Source organism: Chionomys nivalis, chromosome 4 (genome assembly GCF_950005125.1).
Source record: "Chionomys nivalis chromosome 4, mChiNiv1.1, whole genome shotgun sequence".
Classification (NCBI taxonomy): domain Eukaryota; kingdom Metazoa; phylum Chordata; class Mammalia; order Rodentia; family Cricetidae; genus Chionomys; species Chionomys nivalis.
Genome location: NC_080089.1, coordinates 36358370 through 36377510, shown reverse-complemented (window position 1 = coordinate 36377510; position 19141 = coordinate 36358370). Strand labels below are relative to the sequence as shown.

The following is a 19141-nucleotide window of genomic DNA, read 5'->3' as shown; positions in this document are numbered from 1 at the left end:
ATAGTCAGATTGGTAGATGTGTATGGGTTATCAACTACTCTCGTTGCCTGAGGAACTGCAAAGGTGAGATAAACGAACATCCCTCTCCCTTTCTCCCTTTCATAGGTCTCCTTTCAGAGCTAACCTTAAAAAGGCTTTGCTTTTATTTAAAGAAGTAGCCGACCAACCTGTTAACTGGTTAGAGAGAAAACGTTCAAAGTCACTTAGTTCTCATCTTTCTATTAACGGCCACCTCCTTAATTACTAGTAATTCTAATTGTAGCAAGCTTGTGCCCCAGACACAGAACATCTGGGAAAAGCTATAGACGCTACAGGAATAATGAGGCACTAAGAGACAAGGCTTTTGAATGGTCACCCCAAATTCTATAATGGTTCCTTCAACAAAGCAAAACTAAACTTGAACAACCAATTAAGAGAGCAAGGTTGCATGAGGTTGCATGAACTGAATTGCTAGTTGTTCCTGGAATTTTCTGAGACCATCATCAAAGAATCCCTAGAAGTAACCTGCAAAACAATCGGTGTATTGTCATGATCTGACACCCTCTTAGCCACTGCAGTATCAGGGCTACACTCTTGCCTTCTACCTAGTGGAACAGGATGTTTTGCGTCCTTTTTAAGGACCAAACTTGGCATTCTTTCTCTTTTGAAGAGCATATACTGTATAAGACTGTGTAAACCCAGTCATACAAAGACTAAAGTGAAATTTCTTGACGCCCAAGGGTCAGAAGGAAACATGGTTTTACCTAGTATGTCCTCTCTGTGCAGCAGGAACATTCCCACTAACAACCCAATCCAGAAACAAGTCATGTTCAGCTCTCCTCCCACTCACCCCACTCCAACACACAATCCAGTAAAGGCAAAGCAGAAATAACACAAATACATCAACCCAAACAATATGAGTGCATACTCTTCAATGTTCCGCATGAACTGCTGAATAACAAAAGCTTAAGTTTTAACAATCTCTTGTTTTTCAGGGCTCTAGCCTGACCAAAACTTACACAAAATAGAGATCAAGAAAACAAATTCACTCCCCAGGGTTGTGCAGGAAGGGTATGTTATCTAGATAAAAGTATTCTTATTTTTACATATGGAAATACATTGGCCCAAATAACCAAATTCCTACTCTGATCCCATCCCAAGGCTGTGTAAAATGCCTTTCATCCCGAGTAGTGCCCATAAGGAAGCTACGGTGACTGAGTTCTAGTTGTTCGCCTCTGTCATGACCATATTACACGGCAGCTGAGGCAAACAATTCTGTTAATATGTCCTTCCTCCTGCAGATCAAGGCTAAGAGACGTTTCTATACTGACAGGTTCACTGTGAGAAGCACCTGTGATATTTCAGATGATTCCTATAGGTTTAAAGCCATTGCTGGTAGGTGCTAGACCCTTAACACCTTAGAGTCAGTAGTCACTCTTCAACCTTTGCACCCAACAGGATACTGGCTTGCCTTAGTAGGCAGAAGCCATTGTAAGGCTTAACTTGACACAAACTAGAGCCCCCTGAGTAGAGGAACCCTCAACTAAATAGGGAATTGCCTCCCTCAGATTGGCCTGTGGGACATTCTCTGGGAAATTTTCTTGATTAATTATTGATATGGGAGGGCAAAGTCCACTGTGGGTGGAGCCACCCTCAGGCACCAGGTAGTCCTCAGTTCTATAAGAAAGCAGTCTGGCTCATCAAAATCCCAGCAAACTTCTTCAAGGACCTCAAAAGAATGGTACCCAACTTCATTTGGAAAAGCAAAAGAAAGAATATTTGACAAGTGGTGCTGGCATAACTGGATATCAACATGTAGAAAAATTAAAATATACCCATATCTATCACCATGCACAAAACTCAAGTTCAAATGGATCAAAAACCTCAACATAAAGCCAGCCACGCTGAACCTTATAGAAGAGAAAGTGGGAAGTACACTTGAACACACTGGCACAGGGAACCACTTCTTAAATATAACCCCAGCAGCACAGACACTGAGAGAAACAATTAATAAATGGGACCTCCTGAAACTGAAATGCTTCTGTACAGCAAAGTACACAGTCAACAAGGCAAAATGACAGCCTACAGAATGGGAAAGGATCTTCACTAATTCCACATCAGACAGAGGTCTGATCTCCAAAATATACAAAGAACTCAAGAAATTGGACACCAAATGATCATATAATCCAATAAAAAAAATGGAGTACAGACTTAAACAAAGAACTCTCAACAGAGGAATCTAAAATGGCTGAAAGACACTTAAGGAAATGCTCAACATCCTTAGTCATCAGAGAAATGCAAATCAAAACTGAGATTCCATCTTATGCCTGTAAGAATGGCCAAGATCAAAAACACTGAACATAACTTATGATAAAGAGGTTGTGGGGAAAAGGGAACACTCCTGCACTGCTGGTGGTAATGCAAGCTGGTACAACCACTTCGGATGTCAGTGTGGCAATATCTCAGAAAATTAGGAAACAACCTTCCTCAAGACCCAATAATACCACTTTTAGGTATATATCCAAAGGATGCTCAATGGTGCCACAAGAACATGTGCTCAACTATGTTCATATTCATAGCTGCATTGTTTGTCATAGCCAGAACCTGGAAACAACTAAATGCCCCTTGATCGAAGAATGGATAAGAAAAATGTGGTACATTTACACAATGGAGTACTACACAGCAGAAAAAAATAACGACAGCTTGAATTTTGCAGGAAAATGAATCGATCTAGAAAACATTATTTTGAGTGAGGTAACCCAGACACAGAAAGACAATTATCACATTACTCACTCATAGGTGGTTTTTAAACATAAAGCAAAGAAAGCCAGCCTATAAACCACAATCCCAGAGAACTTAGACAATAATGTGGACACTAAGAGAGACTTACATAGATATAATCTACATGGGAAGTAGAAAGTAGAAAAGAGACAAGATCTCCTGAGTAAATTGGGAGCATGGGGACCTTGGGGGAGGATTAAAAGGGGGAGGGGAGAGGCAGGGAGGGGAGCAGAGAAAAATGTAGAACTCAATAAATATCAATAAAATAAAATTTTTTTAAAAAGGAAGCAGTCTGGACAAGCCGTGGGGAGCAAGACAGTAAGCAGCACCCCTCCCTCCCAGTTCTGCTTCAGTTCCTGCCTTCTGGTTCCTGCCTTCCCTCAGTGATAGATGGCAGTAAGCCATGAGATGAAATAAGCTCCTTCCATCCCAGATTGCCTTTCGGTATTGGTGCGTATCATAGTAACAGAGCAAACTAGACACTCATTAGCATATGAACTTACTCAAGGAATATAGGATCAATAACATCTCACTATCCCATCAGAGAAATGTCCTGACTTTTTAAAAAATAAAAGTAAAGTTTTCTGAAATTATCACTAAAAAGAGACTCTCAAACTGAGAAAGTGCTAAGACTTCAAACTCTGAGGCAAGTTTCTCTTGCGGTACCTGCTTAGACTCACAGCTATCAAACTGACTGTCTTATTTTGGTTTCATCCCAGGGATGCAGGGCTGGTTCAACATACGAAAATCTATCAATGTAATCCATCATATAAATAAACTGAAAGAAAAAAACCATATGATCGTTTCATTAGATGCTGGAAAAGCATTTGACAAAATTCAACATCCCTTTATGATAAAAGTCTTGGAGAGATTAGGGATACAAGGGTCATACCTAAATATAATAAAAGCTATTTATAGCAAGCTGACAGCTAACATCAAATTAAACGGAGAGAAACTCAAAGCCATCCCACTAAAATCAGGAACGCGACAAGACTGTCCACTCTCTCCATACCTCTTCAATATAGTGCTTGAAGTTCTAGCAACAGCAATAAAACAACATAAGGGGATCAAAGGGATTCGAATTGGAAAGGAAGAAGTTAAACTTTCATTATTTGCAGATGATATGATAGAGTACATAAGCGACCCCAAAAACTCCACCAAAGAACTCCTACAGCTGATAAACACCTTTAGAAGCATGACAGGATACAAGATCAAAGTAAATATTTTTAAAAGCTGAAATAAGGGCCAGGCGGTGGTGGTACATGCCTTTAATCCCAGCACTCAGGAGGCAGAGGCAGGTAGTCCTACAGAGTATGAGGCTAGCCTGGTCTACAGAATGAGTTTCAGGACAGCCAGGGTTACATAGAGAAACCCTGTCTCAAAAAACAAACCAAAACCAAAACAAACAAACAAAAGAAATAAGAAGGCAAGTCTTCTTGAGAGAGACAGATTTTCATGGCTCTGCAGTCTGGTCTCAGGCTTCCATTCTGATGAGCTGAGACATGAAGATGAGTTTCTCAGATGTCCTCACTGAGGTGGTTGCTTCATGGGAGCATGGCAGAGAAAGAATGTTAGGGCCTGCAAACCAGGTAGAAGCCATGTTTGTACCCCTGGCTTGGTTTATAATGATTGACTACAAGTTTTAAAAATAAGTATGTATGATCCGAACAACCACTCCAAGCTTGCAGAGGTCATCACAGTGGTGAAGTTCAGGCATGCAACACTGACCACATACACACAGGCCAGGAGATGGTCACTCTGGATGATTTTCAGAGGACCTTCATCTCCTGGGTGAGTGCTCAGAACCCTCATTTGGGTAAGTAGACTCACTACTGCTCAAATCAAGAATTGGTTGTTTGTTTGTTTTTTTTAACTTATCAAGCTAAGTGACAAAAGAAACAAAGGTCCTTAAATGGATTATAGAATAATATAAAAATTACAGATCAGCAAGTCTTTCTGTAAAAGCTTTAATTTCAATTAAAACACTGCTATGAATGCAACCCAGTAGACCAAGTGCTTTCCTAGCAAGCACAAATCCGTGGGTTCCGTTTGCAGTGCCACATAAATCAGATGTGGTAGCACATGCCTGCAAACCCAGCACTCAGGAAGTGAAGGCAGAAGGCCCAGCAGTTCGAGATCCTTGGCTATATATAGCAAATTTGAGGCCAGCCAAGTTTATATACAGGAGACTATGTCTTTAAAAAAAAAAGAAAGAAAGAAAGAAAGAAAGAAAGAAAGAAAGAAAGAAAGAAAGAAAGAAAGAAAGAACGAAAGAACGAACGAAAGAAAGAAAGAAAGAAAGAAAGAAAGAAAGAAAGAAAGAAAGAAAGAAAGAAAGAAAGAAAAAACAGTCACAACAGACATGTGTCTGGACCTCTGACTGACAAGGTTATTTTTAGGTTGGTTCTGAAGTTTACTATTCAAATAACATTAGCTATTAAAATGCTCACATTGGGTAAACATTCCAGGAAGATATGTTAGCCCGGCAGGTACACACACTGGTGAGGCAGCAGAAGCTTTTGCTCATGCAATAAGCAGGAAGCTAACTGAAGGAAGGGAAGAGGAACTCTCTAAAGAACAGTAAGGCTGAGTACCGAGGTAATGCTCCTCATGGTCTAAACATGCTCCAATATGTCACCATAAATGGCACTGAGACACTGAACTTCAAACATAAAATCCCAGAGCATAGGGAAGGAGATCAAGACTTCCATCATCAGGGTTCCTCCAGCCAGAGGAAGAGATGGCGTGAGTTCAGTGACATGAAATGAACATGGTGGCTCACAACATTTGCCCTACCTCCACTGCCCACTGTCAGGCCTCTCTCTTCACTTTTGTGAGTTTAAACCTTGCTCCAGGCAAGCTGCATCCAGAAAGTCTCTGTGATCATCCACATTCTCAACTCCCATGATGGTTACTGTCTGTGGCATTCATTTGACTCCTGTCATTTATTACCTTTATTTTATGCACAATAAGTCAGAGAGAAGTGAACAGAACTAATTTTTTAATCATATCCAACTACCACACCAAACCCAATACGATATGAGAGGTTGTGTGTGTGCAGGGGGGTGGGGGTGGGGAGGGTTATGCACGCATGTGTGAGAGTTGTATGCTTGTAGAGATTTATTAACACGTGTCTTCCTCAGTGATTTTCTAACTCATTTTTGAGACAGGGTCACTCACTAAACCTGGAACTCACTGACTAGGTAGGTTAACTGGACAATAAGTCCAAGGCGTTTACCTATCTCTCCCCTCCCCAGCACCCAGCTTTTACAGTAAGGCTGAGATCCAAACAAGCCCTTGTGTTTGCATGTCCGGCATCCTCTCCCTAGTCCCATAAGGTGTTCTGGGGAAGAAAGTCAATACGCTGCAGTCCTAGTCCTGAGTCACACTGGAGACCTGATATTGCACAAAAAGTAGGGCATTAGCCGGGCGGTGGTGGCGCACGCCTTTAATCCCAGCACTTGGGAGGCAGAGGCAGGCGGATCTCTGTGAGTTCGAGACCAGTCTGGTCTACAAGAGCTAGTTCCAGGACAGGCTCTAAAAAACACCACAGAGAAACCCTGTCTCGAAAAACCAAAAAAAAAAAAAAAAAAAAAAGTAGGGCATTTCACGTTGCCTTGGCCCCAAGAAGGGAATTTAAAACGCTAGCGTGTTCTTTAAAGTGCCACACTGAATGATGCCCGTGGAAGCGCTCTCAACACACTATATGGATTTAGCTTAGCATCCACCCATCACTGTTGGTTCTTTCTCTGAGCCTGTCCTGAATATCCATAGGAGGACTCCCTCCCAGAGGCTCAAGTCTCTACTACAAAATGGCATATTTGGGGCTGGGAAGATGGCTCAGCCATTAAGAGCAGGTACTGCTTTTACAGAGAACCTAAGTTTGGCTCCCAGCATTCCTATCAGGTGACTGACTCACAATTGCCTATCCAGCTGCAGGGGGATCTAACACCCTCTTCTGGTCTCCATGGGCACCTGCATTCACTTGCACATACCCACACAGAGACATATACATACACACATAAAAAATTTAAATAATTTAGAAGTCCTTTAAAATGGCATGTATTCATGCAGTCTATGCAGATCCTTCTGTATATTTTAAACTTTCTCTAGCTTATGCATAAGACTTAATTCAATGTAAATGCTATGCAAATGATTCTTATACTGTATTATGGAATGATGACAAGAAAGGAAGTCTGAACGGTATAGATGAGTTTATTTTTCCCGAATATTTGCAGGCTGCACTTAGCTGAGTCCATACCTTCAGACCCAAAGACTTGGAGTGTGAACTACATATTATACAGTTTTAGACTGTGTCCCTATAGCGTTCTTCACAGGGCAAGTTCGGCACAAGTTCTTCTTGATGGTGTTGTAGACCGTAAGGCTGCTGGTGATGAGCAATGACTGCTGATAAAGATGACTTCATGGTCACCTACAGTCCAGCAACCCCGAATTTTAAGTTTGAACACGTCCCTTACGCCATGTGCCCTCCTGTTCCCCCTTCTTTCTGACATGTGGGTTAAGGGTGTAAAGAGCCCTCCAGTCTGGCACAGGCCCCTTTAAAAATGTACCCAGGCTCTTCCTCTGCCAACCAGGTTGCTAAAAATACGGCTACAGCAAAAGCTGAAATATTTGCAGAGAAAACTGAATTTCCTGCTACCCCCACTCCCTCCACTCAAATGGGTAAAACCCTGACCTTAGAAGCCCTAGCACAGCTCTGCCGAAGGCACAAGCCTCCAGTTTTCCCACCCCTTCTTATTATGGAGTCTCTCTGTGGGCTTGAGCGGGGATGTTATGTTCAGAGAGGGCCCACTCCCAGCAGGGGAAGCCACAAGTATTGGCAAATAGATTGTCATGTGACACTTCAGCTTTTTCCCCCTCTGCTGACTAGGACCAATCTTCTCCAAGCCCCTCTCCATCTGTCCTGAGGATACGCATTGGACCATAGAGGCTCTACACTCATGGTTTATCCTCTCACTGGTCTAACCATCTCTTCCCCCTGCCTCACCTCCTAGTCTTTACCTCCGCAATCCCTGCTGGCTCCAGCACAGGACTGTAACATGCCTTGGCTCCCTCCTTACTCTGGCCTTTCTGGAACTCTTCTTCTTTCCAGGTCTACCGTCCTCTCCAGCAGCAGCCGTGATAGCTGGCAAATGGGCAGGGGAGTTGAAACTGAAAGAGTTAAGAAGTAGATGGCCTGAGTCAAATTAGTTCATAAGCAGTTCTCTGAAACTTGACTTCTGACACCAGGCCCTAAGGCTAAACAGACTATGGTGGGAAGCATGACCTGACACCACTTTGCCAAAGACCAGACTCATGCAGCCACACTCAAGGGCCCCGGACTGCACCCGTCCCTTCTCCAAGCTCACCTAAAAAGCCACAGGCAACAGACCCATCAGCTCACCTTGATTACAAAGTTCGGGCTCCTTGTCCAGAAGAGGGGATTCCTACCAGCCTCAGTGTGTGTCTCAAGGCAGTGAGGGAGTCCAACAGGAAGAAGTAGTGGATGTCACAGTGTCACAGCCTGCTTGGGGTGTTTCTGAAGATATATGAGCAGCCAGTGGTGCGTGCCTTCGAGTCTGCATCTATGTGTCACTTGCCTCTGTGTTTTTGAATTGTGAGTGTGTCTGTCTTCTCATTCAAGGCTCTGCCTTCCTCTCTGTCTTTTCCTCACCTTGAAGTCTGCCCATCCCCCAGGCCAAGCACTGAGGCCAGTTCTGTGTGGGCACTTCAAGTGGGCTGCTCCTGAAATGGTTGTTTTGTGGATGGAACTGACGGTTGCCGTATCTGGTATCCCATGGGTTTGCCAGTGTTCAGACACCCTCACCCCACACAAAGGTGTTTTACAGGAGGAAGGGAGGGAGGTGCTGTGTGGGAGTTGGAAGAGGGGGATGAAGATACCCCTCCTTTCAATTCTGACCAGCAGGAAGAAGGGCCCAGAGGCAGCACAGCCTGCAGAGCGATGTTGCCTAGCAACTCGGGAGACTTTACTGCAAACTCACCAAATCCCAGATTCCTCAGCTCTAATTTGGGAAAAGCAGAGTCCAGACCTGATATCCTTTCTGCCCCTCAGTTTCCTCATTCCCTCTCGACTCTGGATGCTGAGTAAAAGCGCAGGGGAAGTTGGCAAACCAGGAGCTCCAGATGTGTCTGTCATTTAGGCAAGGACCCGAGTTCCTAGGACATCCTGCCATTTGGTGGAGGTGGGGGACTAGAGATGTGCCAGAGACAGATTGGGGAACAGATTTGCTGTTACAGGGGTGGGTGGGTCCCAAACATGCTTGGAGAGACACCCCTACACCCCAACTCTGGAATCCTAGCCAGCCTCCAGCTCCACTTGGAGCCCCAAGCTGGCTAATCCTGACCCCAACCTAAGTGGACACTGGTATATCCCTCCCACTCATGTGCCTTTTAGCAAGGAAAGTCATGGCCCAAACACTCAGTGAGATGGGCACTCAACAGTCCCACTGTTGTGGCTGGCCTCTGACAGTGGATCCATTGCCTCTCTGCTACATAGGGTTCCCTGTCCTGCTCAGAACCATAGGGGATTCCTTCCTCTCTGCTCTAAGCAGTAGCCTTCCTTCCCTGTAGCTCCAGCGATCTCAGCTGAGGAGGACTTGAGTTTCCACAGAGATGTCCCAACCACCTGCATAACATGCGACACAGTCAGCTATACTACCTTGACAGTCTGGGAAGTTAAATGGTCACAAAAAGAACAGGTTGCCTATCCCAGATATCCCTTCCACATCTCTGCTTCCCAGCCTCTCTCCAACCCATCCTCTTCCCTCAACATGGGCTCAGGGGGTCAGCACTGGCGATAACCTCTATGCTGCTTGAGTTGACAGCATCTTTTTTCTTCCAAAGAGCAAGACTGAAGGTGGCTAACTTTTGTCTTATTTTGAGGCAGTGAATCAAAACGTTAGGAAGTCTAGTGTGCAGTGTGGGAAGGGTGCGTGTGCAAAGTCTGTACCAGCATATAAGTGCATCCAAAATGGGTGCTGGGCATACGTGATTTTATTGGTGTGGATGAGTGGAAGGATGGATAGATGGGTAGACAGATCACAGATAGACACAAAACAGATACCTGGTTAGTGGGGCCTTCAGACACTTAAAACTAGTCAAAGTACTGAAAATAAATGGCTATTGAATGCCCAGCCATAGAGTGGATATGTATATAAAATCAACCCTTCCAAGGCTCAGACAACGTCATGGGAAAAGGGGTGGAAAGAAGAAAGGAGGTGAGATACGGAACTCTGACTTCCAGGAACGACTTAGCTGTTGCACTCTTGAGCTCACAGCATCCAGGTTACCTGCTCAAGATCTGGACAAGATTGGGCCCATCAGTACTCTGTCATGGAAAGGGGAGGGACTCATGAGGTCCCATCTCTCCCAGAAGATTTATAGGCAGTTAATGGTTGGTGGGGTAGGGAGAGACATTTTCTTCAGTGGTGAGTCACTGGTAAGATGCCTACCTACGCTCCTGTAAACAACCCTAATAAAATTCAATGGGTTCCTCCCCTCAAAAAAATGACATGATAGTGAAAGGGGTACTTGTGGAAAGGGGTGGGAATTATCGGGAGTAGAAGGAAAGAGAGGCTAACCAGGTGAAAATTATTTGAATACATTATGTACACATACGAAAAAGTCATAATGAAACCAAGCATTATGTAGAATTAATATATACTAAAACAATGATTTAAATAAAATTCTAGAAAACAATTCAATGCAGATATTGCCAGCAGCGGGAATGCTGGCATTTTTGTCTATGAGCTAGCACCCAATTCCAAAACAGGAAGTTTGCAATTTACTTGTGCCTCTTAGGGTGTGTGTACAAGTCCTGTGTGGTTGCTTTTGCCTGACGGGTCTGCTGTGTCTGTATGTGGAAGGATAGGCATCTTCACTGAGCCGGGAGTATATATGGATGTGTGAGATTTGAAGCGTCAGCATCACAGTGTACCCATCCTGCGGGCTGTGTATCAACAGCTTTCTCCGTAGCTAGAGTGGTGAGGGCAAATCGTTTGCAGTTTCTGGACCTTGTATTTGCAGAGAGGGGAGATAGTGGGGGGCAATGTTTGGGAATCTGGGTTGTGAAAGTTTAGGGAGGTGGGTGGTTACGTGGTTATCTGTGTATGGGCGGTAAGGAGTGCTGCGCCCAGATGTGTGTTTGTGCCCTGGATGTTGGGAGACTTGTGCCTACTCCGACATACATCTGCCTCGCAGTCTGTGGTTTAGAGCAGAGGGATTGAATTTGGGAGATGGGGTGTGTAGGAGGAATGGATGGAAGTGTAGGCGGAGGGGTTGGGGCCTTAAAGCGAGCAAGGCAGAGAGCGCTGAGAGGGGAGTGGTCCTCGCTCCAGTTCTCCCCGCCCACCCTACTGAAAGTGCCTCCTGATTGGCTTCGAGGCCGCAGTGCTCAGGTTACATTCGCAAGAGTTGCTGAGCGCGGGAGACCGGACCCAAGAGGAGAGAGGTTGATTTTGTCTGGGTTCTGGTCTGGTCGGGTAGTGCCTGTCAGCCCCTGAGCTGCCACCCGGTACCGTACAGACCCCCCTGTCCTGCGCCAGGCTCCACCCCAGACAAGGACCCTCATCACCGGCATGGACTGCTGCACGGTAAGTCCATGCTTGAACTCAGCTTGGTCTGGGGCAAGGGGCGCCCGAGAAGCCCTGGAGGGTGAGTGAGGGATGGAAGTGGGTACGGAAGACCTAGGAGCCATGTGGGGAAAGAGGGTGCAGCGATATTTGTATTGGGTGGTGGAAGGACTGATCTGAGCCAAGCCCCAGGAAGAAATGCTCCCCAGCTCGCGGGGGCGTCTGAACGCCCAGGGGCCAAGGCAATCTAGGTTGGATCGAGAGCTGAGCAGAGCTTTCCTGCAGGAAAGCTGCAGGTTAAACGTCAGGTGGAATTTCCCCCAGGGAGATACTGGAAATTGTTGCTGGTGCACACAAGTGCTTTCCCTTGGAATATTTTGCCCCCATATGATTTCCTACCCTATTGCTGCCGTCGTGGACCGTGGCAAGAGCTTTACCGACCCTCGGATGATCGTTTAGCCTTTATATAGCTAAGGCGGGGAGAACCCACCTGGTCTTGGAGGTGATGGGCAGCAAAGAGCCTAGTCAGTGTGGTTCTAGGGAGGAGCTGGCCCGGCCCCCAACGCCTTCTCTTTTAGAAGGTGCTGGCTTAGTGACCGTGAGAGAGCCCTGCTGGCGAGGGGAGGAAGTGTCTGTGTCAGCGCCCACACGGAAACTGGATGCTGCAAGTGCCTAACGCCTAAGCAGATCCTGTTAAGAGGACTTGTGTGACGGCGCCCAGCCCAGGACCTGGCTCCTGGCTGGTTTAAAGAGTAGAGTGGCCAGACCTATATAAAACGTGTGTGCTTATTCTTAGCCCCTATCTGCGGAGAAAGACGACTCCAAACCCCTGGCATTCTCTTTCTGTCAGCCTGGCTAAAGATGCCAGAGGGTACTTAAACGAGGGCACCCCCACCTTTCACCCACAGTGTGCAATAAATAAATAAATGAGTTTTGAAGGAAAGAGTAGCTCATTTCTTTAAGAGGTGAGACTTCCTGATGTCTGGGTGGCAAAAGGCAGCAAGAACTTAGGAGCAAACCAAGATTGAAATTTTAACTCTTGTTAAAATCCATAACAGCAGCCGATGTGCCAGTTCTGTGAGGTAGGTCTTTTACAGTTGTACAAACGGAGATTTAGAGATGTAATTTCCCCCCAGGCAGGCATCTTTGACGAGCTTGGAGCCTGCCCTCTCAAAACCCCTCATTGAAGTATTCTGTTTTCCATTACTGTAAATGCTCATGGCAGATAATGTATAGACCAGAAAAACTATAAAAAAGAAGCATGCCAATCACATACAGCTCCTCCCCTCAAAGAAAACTGACAGTTCCAGGGAAACTGCTTGTTATTCTCCAGAGAACAGTTTATTTGCTTGTTTATTATATTTATTTACTTACTTCCTTATTCTTGGTGCTGGAGATTGAACTCTGGACCTTCTGCGTGCTAAATATACACTCTGCCTCTGAGCTACACACTCTGCCCAGGAATCACCTTTTGGCTCTGAAAGGAGAAATGCAGGAAGAGCCCCTCACCCCCAGCAATGTTTCATTGAGTAAGAAGGTAAATAGATGGCAGATTATGAGCTATGAGTCAATGCAGGGAGGGTACTGCCAAGCAAGAAAGGACAGGCTGAGAAAGCAAGAGAATGGGGAAAGGGATCAGGAGACACGGTCAGCAGGAACAGGAGTGAGTGGAGGCTCTGGGAAGCCTGGGATGGAATGGGGTTTCTTTCGTTAGGAATCTGCAGGGTGAGGCAGGTGAGATGTTGGGCCCTGGCCTGCAAGCCCTGACTGTCCTGGACAGGGCTTATGAGTATCCAGGGAGCCATTGGTGCAAGGCTGCCTAACAGCGAGTCCCCAGGAAAGCACTGGTACATGGCAGGTAGTAGTCGCCTGACAGATAACTGATGCTCTTACATAGTAGCTGAGGGTGTGGTTGGCATGTCTGAACCCAGTAGCCCCTGAGAAGAAGAGGGATGGCCCACCCAGAGGTAGTGAATGCCCAGGACCCTGGGCACCTCCTCCTATGGACCCTGACACAGTCTTCTGTTTTCATGTCCCAAGTCCACTGGACCAAAGGGCCACACAAGATCGATGTCAGTCTCAGCCTGTGGTGCTGGAGGGAGCAGGAAGAGGGGGCAGGGCAAGAAGGGTAGGGGACTGGAGAAGGCCAGGGCTGCCACCAGGCACCCCCATGCCCTATGCTGTAGAGAGAGCAATGTTCCTCTTTATCTTTTACACTGGAACTCCGCTCCAAACCAACCCACCTGACGTCTGGGAAGAATTTAGCCTTTCCTTACTTGTCTCCCCTCCCCGCCACCCCTTGGTAAGCAAGCTTAGACAGAAGTGAGGAAGAAGAAAACAGATCTGTGTTCTTTTTTCAAGGAATGTTTGTCACAGAGCTATTAGTCAGTGTTCCAGTGCCTGACTGGCATAGCCAACATACGTTATTTTTCTGCCTTCATTTAATAGGAAAAGGGATCTGTTTTGATATCTCACTCCTTTCTTTTTTTTGTAGTCTAGTTGACTCCATACCAGTTAACAGCAACTGCCCCAGCTAGTGGTTGCAGTGCAAGCTTCTGAACCGGATCATTTCACTATTTATTTGCTGTGCAAACCTGGGGGAGGTAGAAAATGTCTCTGAGGTTGTTTCTTCACTTCTAAAATGGGGATTATATGGGATAAAATATGCCAAGTGTTTAGCACAAGGCCGACACATAACAGTCAGCAGACGGGCATCATTCTTAAGGCTGTCTGGGTTTGGGGGGCTGTAGGATACCATTCACCTGAGCTAAGCTCTGCTTGGCACAGAAGAAAATGAGAGTCTCGGAGGCAAAGTGTTGTACCCATCCATGGCTCCTCCTTTTTGGCAAGTGCATTTCCCCACCCCCGGATGTCCCCAGTTCATTCAGAGCCCCTCGGCACAGACTGGAATCAGTCTTGACTTTAGGAAGCAGTTGCCCAAGCACCATGACCAGTGAGCAGATCCTGGGTTCCTTTCCCTTTTGCCTCCAGTTCTGCCTATGGGCAGCCATGAGCATCCTGTCCTAAGGAATCAGGCAGAGGGACAGGGAGCAGACTCAGGGGAGGAGCATCATAGGCAGCCTTGTGCTAGCCCTGTGGAGGTGTCTTTGCTTGTTTTTCCAGGTTTTGATTCTGGTGGTGATACGGTCAGGTTAGGATGGTTGGAGAAAAACACTCCTTCAGCACTCAACCCCTCAGCATCAGTCCGCAGCCTTTACGGTTCCCAAGACCAAGGAGAGGGGACCTGGAATAGGTTATTGTGCTTGTTGTCCTCTTCCGAGTTGCCTGCCTATTTCCTGAGACTATTCCAAGAAACACTTGCACTCAGAGAATCAGAAAACTTAAAGGAGTTGATTTGAATTTTATGTGAAGAATAAGATGTCAGGCAGAGCCCTAGAGCTAAGAAAGACAGAAAGATAAAGGGTGTTTTAGGCCCATCCATCCTCACTCATATTAGCCTCTTGGCAACTCCTTGAGAAGCATCTTGAGCACAAACTTGGGAACTCTGAGGCCCAGGAAATGAGAGCAGCTGGGGAAACATGAGGAGGAGGAGGAGTCATCTGTAAACTTGGGCTTGGGCTACTGGAGTAGAAAGCTACAGGATGGGTATGGTAGCTCACACCTGTATTTTCAACACTCAAGAGGCAGGAGAACTGTGGGAAGTTCAAGACTAGCCTGGCCTACACAGCAAGTTGCTTGTCATCTAAGGCCACATGGTGAGTCCTTGTCTCAAAACATAAATCAAAATTAGCCAGGCGGTGGTGGCACATGCCTTTAATCCCAGGAGGCAGAGGCAGGCAGATCTCTAGGAGTTCAAGGCCAGATTGGTCTACAGAGAGAGTGAGTGCCAGGACAGGCTCCAAAACTACACAGAAAACTGTCTCGAAAAATCAAAATTAGTAACAATAATAAAAGGTAAAAAATCAAAATTAAAAAATGTTTGTAGGGCAAATCTGTCAAGGACAGAGGACACTGAATCCTCACTCGTATCCTGCTCGTTTCTAACTATCAGATAGATAGCTGATGGCCAGGATGAGGCAGAAGCTTGCAGAATGAGGTCTTGGCCACCTGATGTGAGAAGAAAGAGACAGGGAAAACAGTGAGCACTCTGGTCAAGAAATAAAGACAAAATTCCAGAAGCCTTAGGAGGCAGATCAAGAGAAAATGCCCTTCTGACATCACAGCAACATCCCCTGCCCTGTCATTACTGATGCTACAATGATCAGCCTCTGAAATTGATATCATCAATTTCTTCATCCTTTCTTTATTCTTATTTTGTCTGCAGCGGGGTGGTGGTGTGTCTGTGTGTGTCTGAGACAGGATCCCAGGCAGCCCAAACTCCTCAATTTCCTCAAACTCCTGATCTTCCTTCCTCGGACATCATAGCTCCATAGTAATGAAAGTACAGGCATCTGCCACCATGTCTGATTTTCATCCTTTTTAGTCTCACATAGAGCAAGGTGACAGAGGAACCAAAATTGACATGAAAACATGCCCACAGTACTCTGTGGATAGAGGCAGTAAGATTGAGAGTTCAAGGCTTGCCTGGGACACAAGCTGCCTTCCGTAGGGATGTAGCTAAATGGTAACCATTTGCCTATCATGCACAAGGCCCTGGATTAGAAACAGCAGGAGTAAGAGAAAGTGAAAGAAAGGGAAGGGAAGGAACATTGGGGCATAGAGATGGCTTTAATTATATCACACATTCCTTAATGATGGAGTATGTTCTGAGAAATGTGTCATTAGACAAACTTCACAGTGGTGCAAACATTCCAGGGTGTATTTATGGAACTAGGACGGCTGTGGCATCAGTAGTTGGTATGATCCTAAGAGACTGCCATCATATACATGACGTATCACTGGTCGGACCATGGCATGGCACATGACATATTATTAGGACAAACTGTTATAGGACAACTTTGGGCTTACATAACCAATCATTTTACATCACCTTTTCCAAGATAATCATAGCATAGCTGCTGTTTTCTGATCAGCTAGATTATGCCAGAAACTTTCTGGATACCATGTGATTTTACTGTTCTCCAGAACCCACAGAGGTGACTATTATCATCCTGATTTTCTCAAATGGAAGAGTTAAGACTGAGACGGTTCAGATAAACTTCCCAAAACCACACCATTACAACAAAGAGTAAAGCTAAGCTGGTCAGCTGGTTGCATTTCCTTTCTTAGGCATTAAAACGAACTCTAGAACTTGACGTACAAGGTTCCAATCTACCAATAGCTGATAATTGTCTGGGACTCCAGGTAGGTTTTTTGTTTTGTTTTGTTTTGTTTTATTTTGACATTCTAATCATTGACTTTTGTCATGGTAAACTCAAGTAAGCATGAAAGAGTGTGGCAGCTTTGTTGTTGAGGAAGAACTAAAAATACCTTTGCAAACACCAGTGTCGCACCTGGGACAAGGTAAGGGCTTAAATGAAGCTGCTGGCTACATTTCTTCTCCTGCAGACACTGACAAAAAAAAAAAACTTCTTGCCTCCTGTTTCTTTTTTGTTATTGTTATTTTACCTCTTTTTGGTGTGTGAGTCCAACTCTGGGCACAATAGAAAATGGCAAGCCCAATGGGAACACAGAATCCGGGCCTCTGGCTGAATCAAGGAGCAGTGACCCCCATCTCCTCCCCAAACTCCAGTCTTGAGCGCTGGTGCAGTACTACTGGGGTGGGGGTGCTTTGTAGCAAATATTTGTGTTCTCTCCCTGGAGAATCCTATACGCAGAAGAGCCCTTCTGAGCTGGAGGCATCTTCTCAGAGCAAAGGGTAATCACTTAGGAGTGCGGCTGCTTTTTCAGACTTTTCACTCAACTCCACAGCACCCTGAAACTAAAGCTCCTTTCAGTAGAGCTAGCTGGCTTTCTCCTTTCTCCCTTCTCCCATGCACTTTCTTCCTGTGTCCTCTGGCCCAGAACCTCCTTAGTAGCTGCTGCCTAGGAAGTGCGCTCACCGGTCCCTCAGAGGCTTCCAGCTCTGCTTCTCCCACCGCCCTCGAAGTCCTCCCAATCTTCCAGGGCACTGATTTATTCCATCCCCTCGGGAGTGTGGGCCTTAACAGCCATAAGAACCCTTGCCCCATCCTCAGGAGAGCGCCTGCTCCAAGCCAGACGACGATATTCTAGACATCCCGCTGGATGATCCGGGAGCCAACGCCGCTGCAGCCAAAATCCAGGCGAGTTTCCGAGGCCACATGGCAAGGAAGAAGATAAAGAGCGGAGAGTGCGGCCGGAAGGGACCGGGCCCCGGGGGACCGGGCGGAGCTGGGGGCGCCCGGGGAGGCGCGGGCGGCGGCCCCAGCGGAGACTAGGCCAGGTGAGACTGGCTAGGGGGCATGGCGGGCCGGTGGCTCTTGGTTTTTGTGCTTGCTCGGAAAAAGCTTGGGAAGACTAAGATGGGGGGTGGGGGGGTGGAGAAGAACGTGGAGGGAGTTAAGGGTGGGGACCTAGGACAATGAGACAGGTGGGTGAGAGAAGGCCAAGGATGCTAATGTGACTAGAGCTCACTTGTTTCTTCCTCCCTCTCTTCTGCCTCACCTTGAATCGAAGAACTGAACGTTTTAGAAGGTAATTAATACGTCTCCAAAGCCGCAAAGTATATAGGGGAGGATGCTGGGTGGGAGAAATGACCCTGTTGCCCAGTCCTTCTCTCTGCTTGCCGTTAACCCCTCCCTGTCACGGAACATAACTTTGCAGACCCTCTGGTATGCCGAGACGCCTGAGGCTGCAGTAGGGATACACATGAACCAACACAGACACACAGTCACCCCATTTGACTGCACAAGCGCAGCCGAGGGCCATAAGCACTAGGATAGGCTCACTCACGTACCAGCCCCGGGGCTAATTTCAACTCAGTGAGCAGGGGAAGGCGTGTGGGTGACACACCCCGAAAGGGAGGTGGGGGATGGCTCTAGCAGGGGGCGGATTCTCAGACCTTCTCTCTCTTCAGTTCCAGAGGAGAGATGGATGCCGCGTCCCCTTCGCAGTGACAAGACTTCCCTACTGTGTTTGTGATCCTCTCCTTCCCACCAACCAGCCAGCTTCAGGAGCCCTCCCCACCACCTCGCCCCGCCGCGTCCTAGAGACTCCCTCTCCAGGCTGGCTTCGTCGCGACGTCGCCAAGTCCGTACCCTTTTAGTTAGCTCTCCAGTCTAACGTGGCCCCCTTTCACCTTTTCTCCCCACTCTCATCCCAAACCCCATATTCGCAAAATTGTCCTTTTGCTTCACACTCACCTGTCCCTGCGCCCAGCATGCAGCTCTGCCTCCGCAGCCTCGGTGCGCTTCGCTGCGCGTACTGCAGAGGGCGCCTAATGCGTCGCCCAAGTACTCTCAAAAAAGAAAAAGAAAAGAAAAAGAAAAGCAACCATCACAAGTCCTTTCGTTCTGTGGCAACGAAAGGGGGCGCCCCGAGTTTTTGTGCCGTCACCCCAGCCTAGCCTCAACCCCTTAAACCTGGGGCTAGGAAAGAGGGGAAGAGGGTTTTCATGGTGTCTGATAATGCCCCTTGCTCTGATGGGAAGGGAAGTCCTATCCCACACCTGCCAGTCACCCACTTTTCCTTCCGAGCGCACCCGAGAGCAGCCCCTCCCGCTCTCCTTTGTTTATGCAAAAGCCTCCGTGCGCCTGGAGGCTCGGTAGGAGGAGTCTTCCGCGGCCCTGCCCCCAGATAGCCCCTCCCCCTTTGGGCTCCTGGGGTTGTGGCTGGAAGGTTTTTATCTCTGCGTGTGCATGTTACCATTCTGGGTTGGAATGTGAACAATAAAGAGGAATGTCCAAGTG

General features: G+C 46.8%; 1 protein-coding gene across 1 annotated transcript; it reads left to right on the top strand.

Annotated features, from left to right (window-relative positions):
- The first annotated feature begins 11157 nt into the window (after window positions 1-11157).
- Nrgn (neurogranin) lies at window positions 11158-19141 on the top strand. Its single transcript, XM_057769020.1, has 4 exons — window positions 11158-11372; window positions 17450-17676; window positions 17910-17927; window positions 18310-19141. The coding sequence occupies exons 1-2, from the start codon at window positions 11358-11360 to the stop codon at window positions 17669-17671; spliced, it is 237 nt and encodes a 78-aa protein (XP_057625003.1). The 5' UTR covers window positions 11158-11357; the 3' UTR covers window positions 17672-17676; window positions 17910-17927; window positions 18310-19141.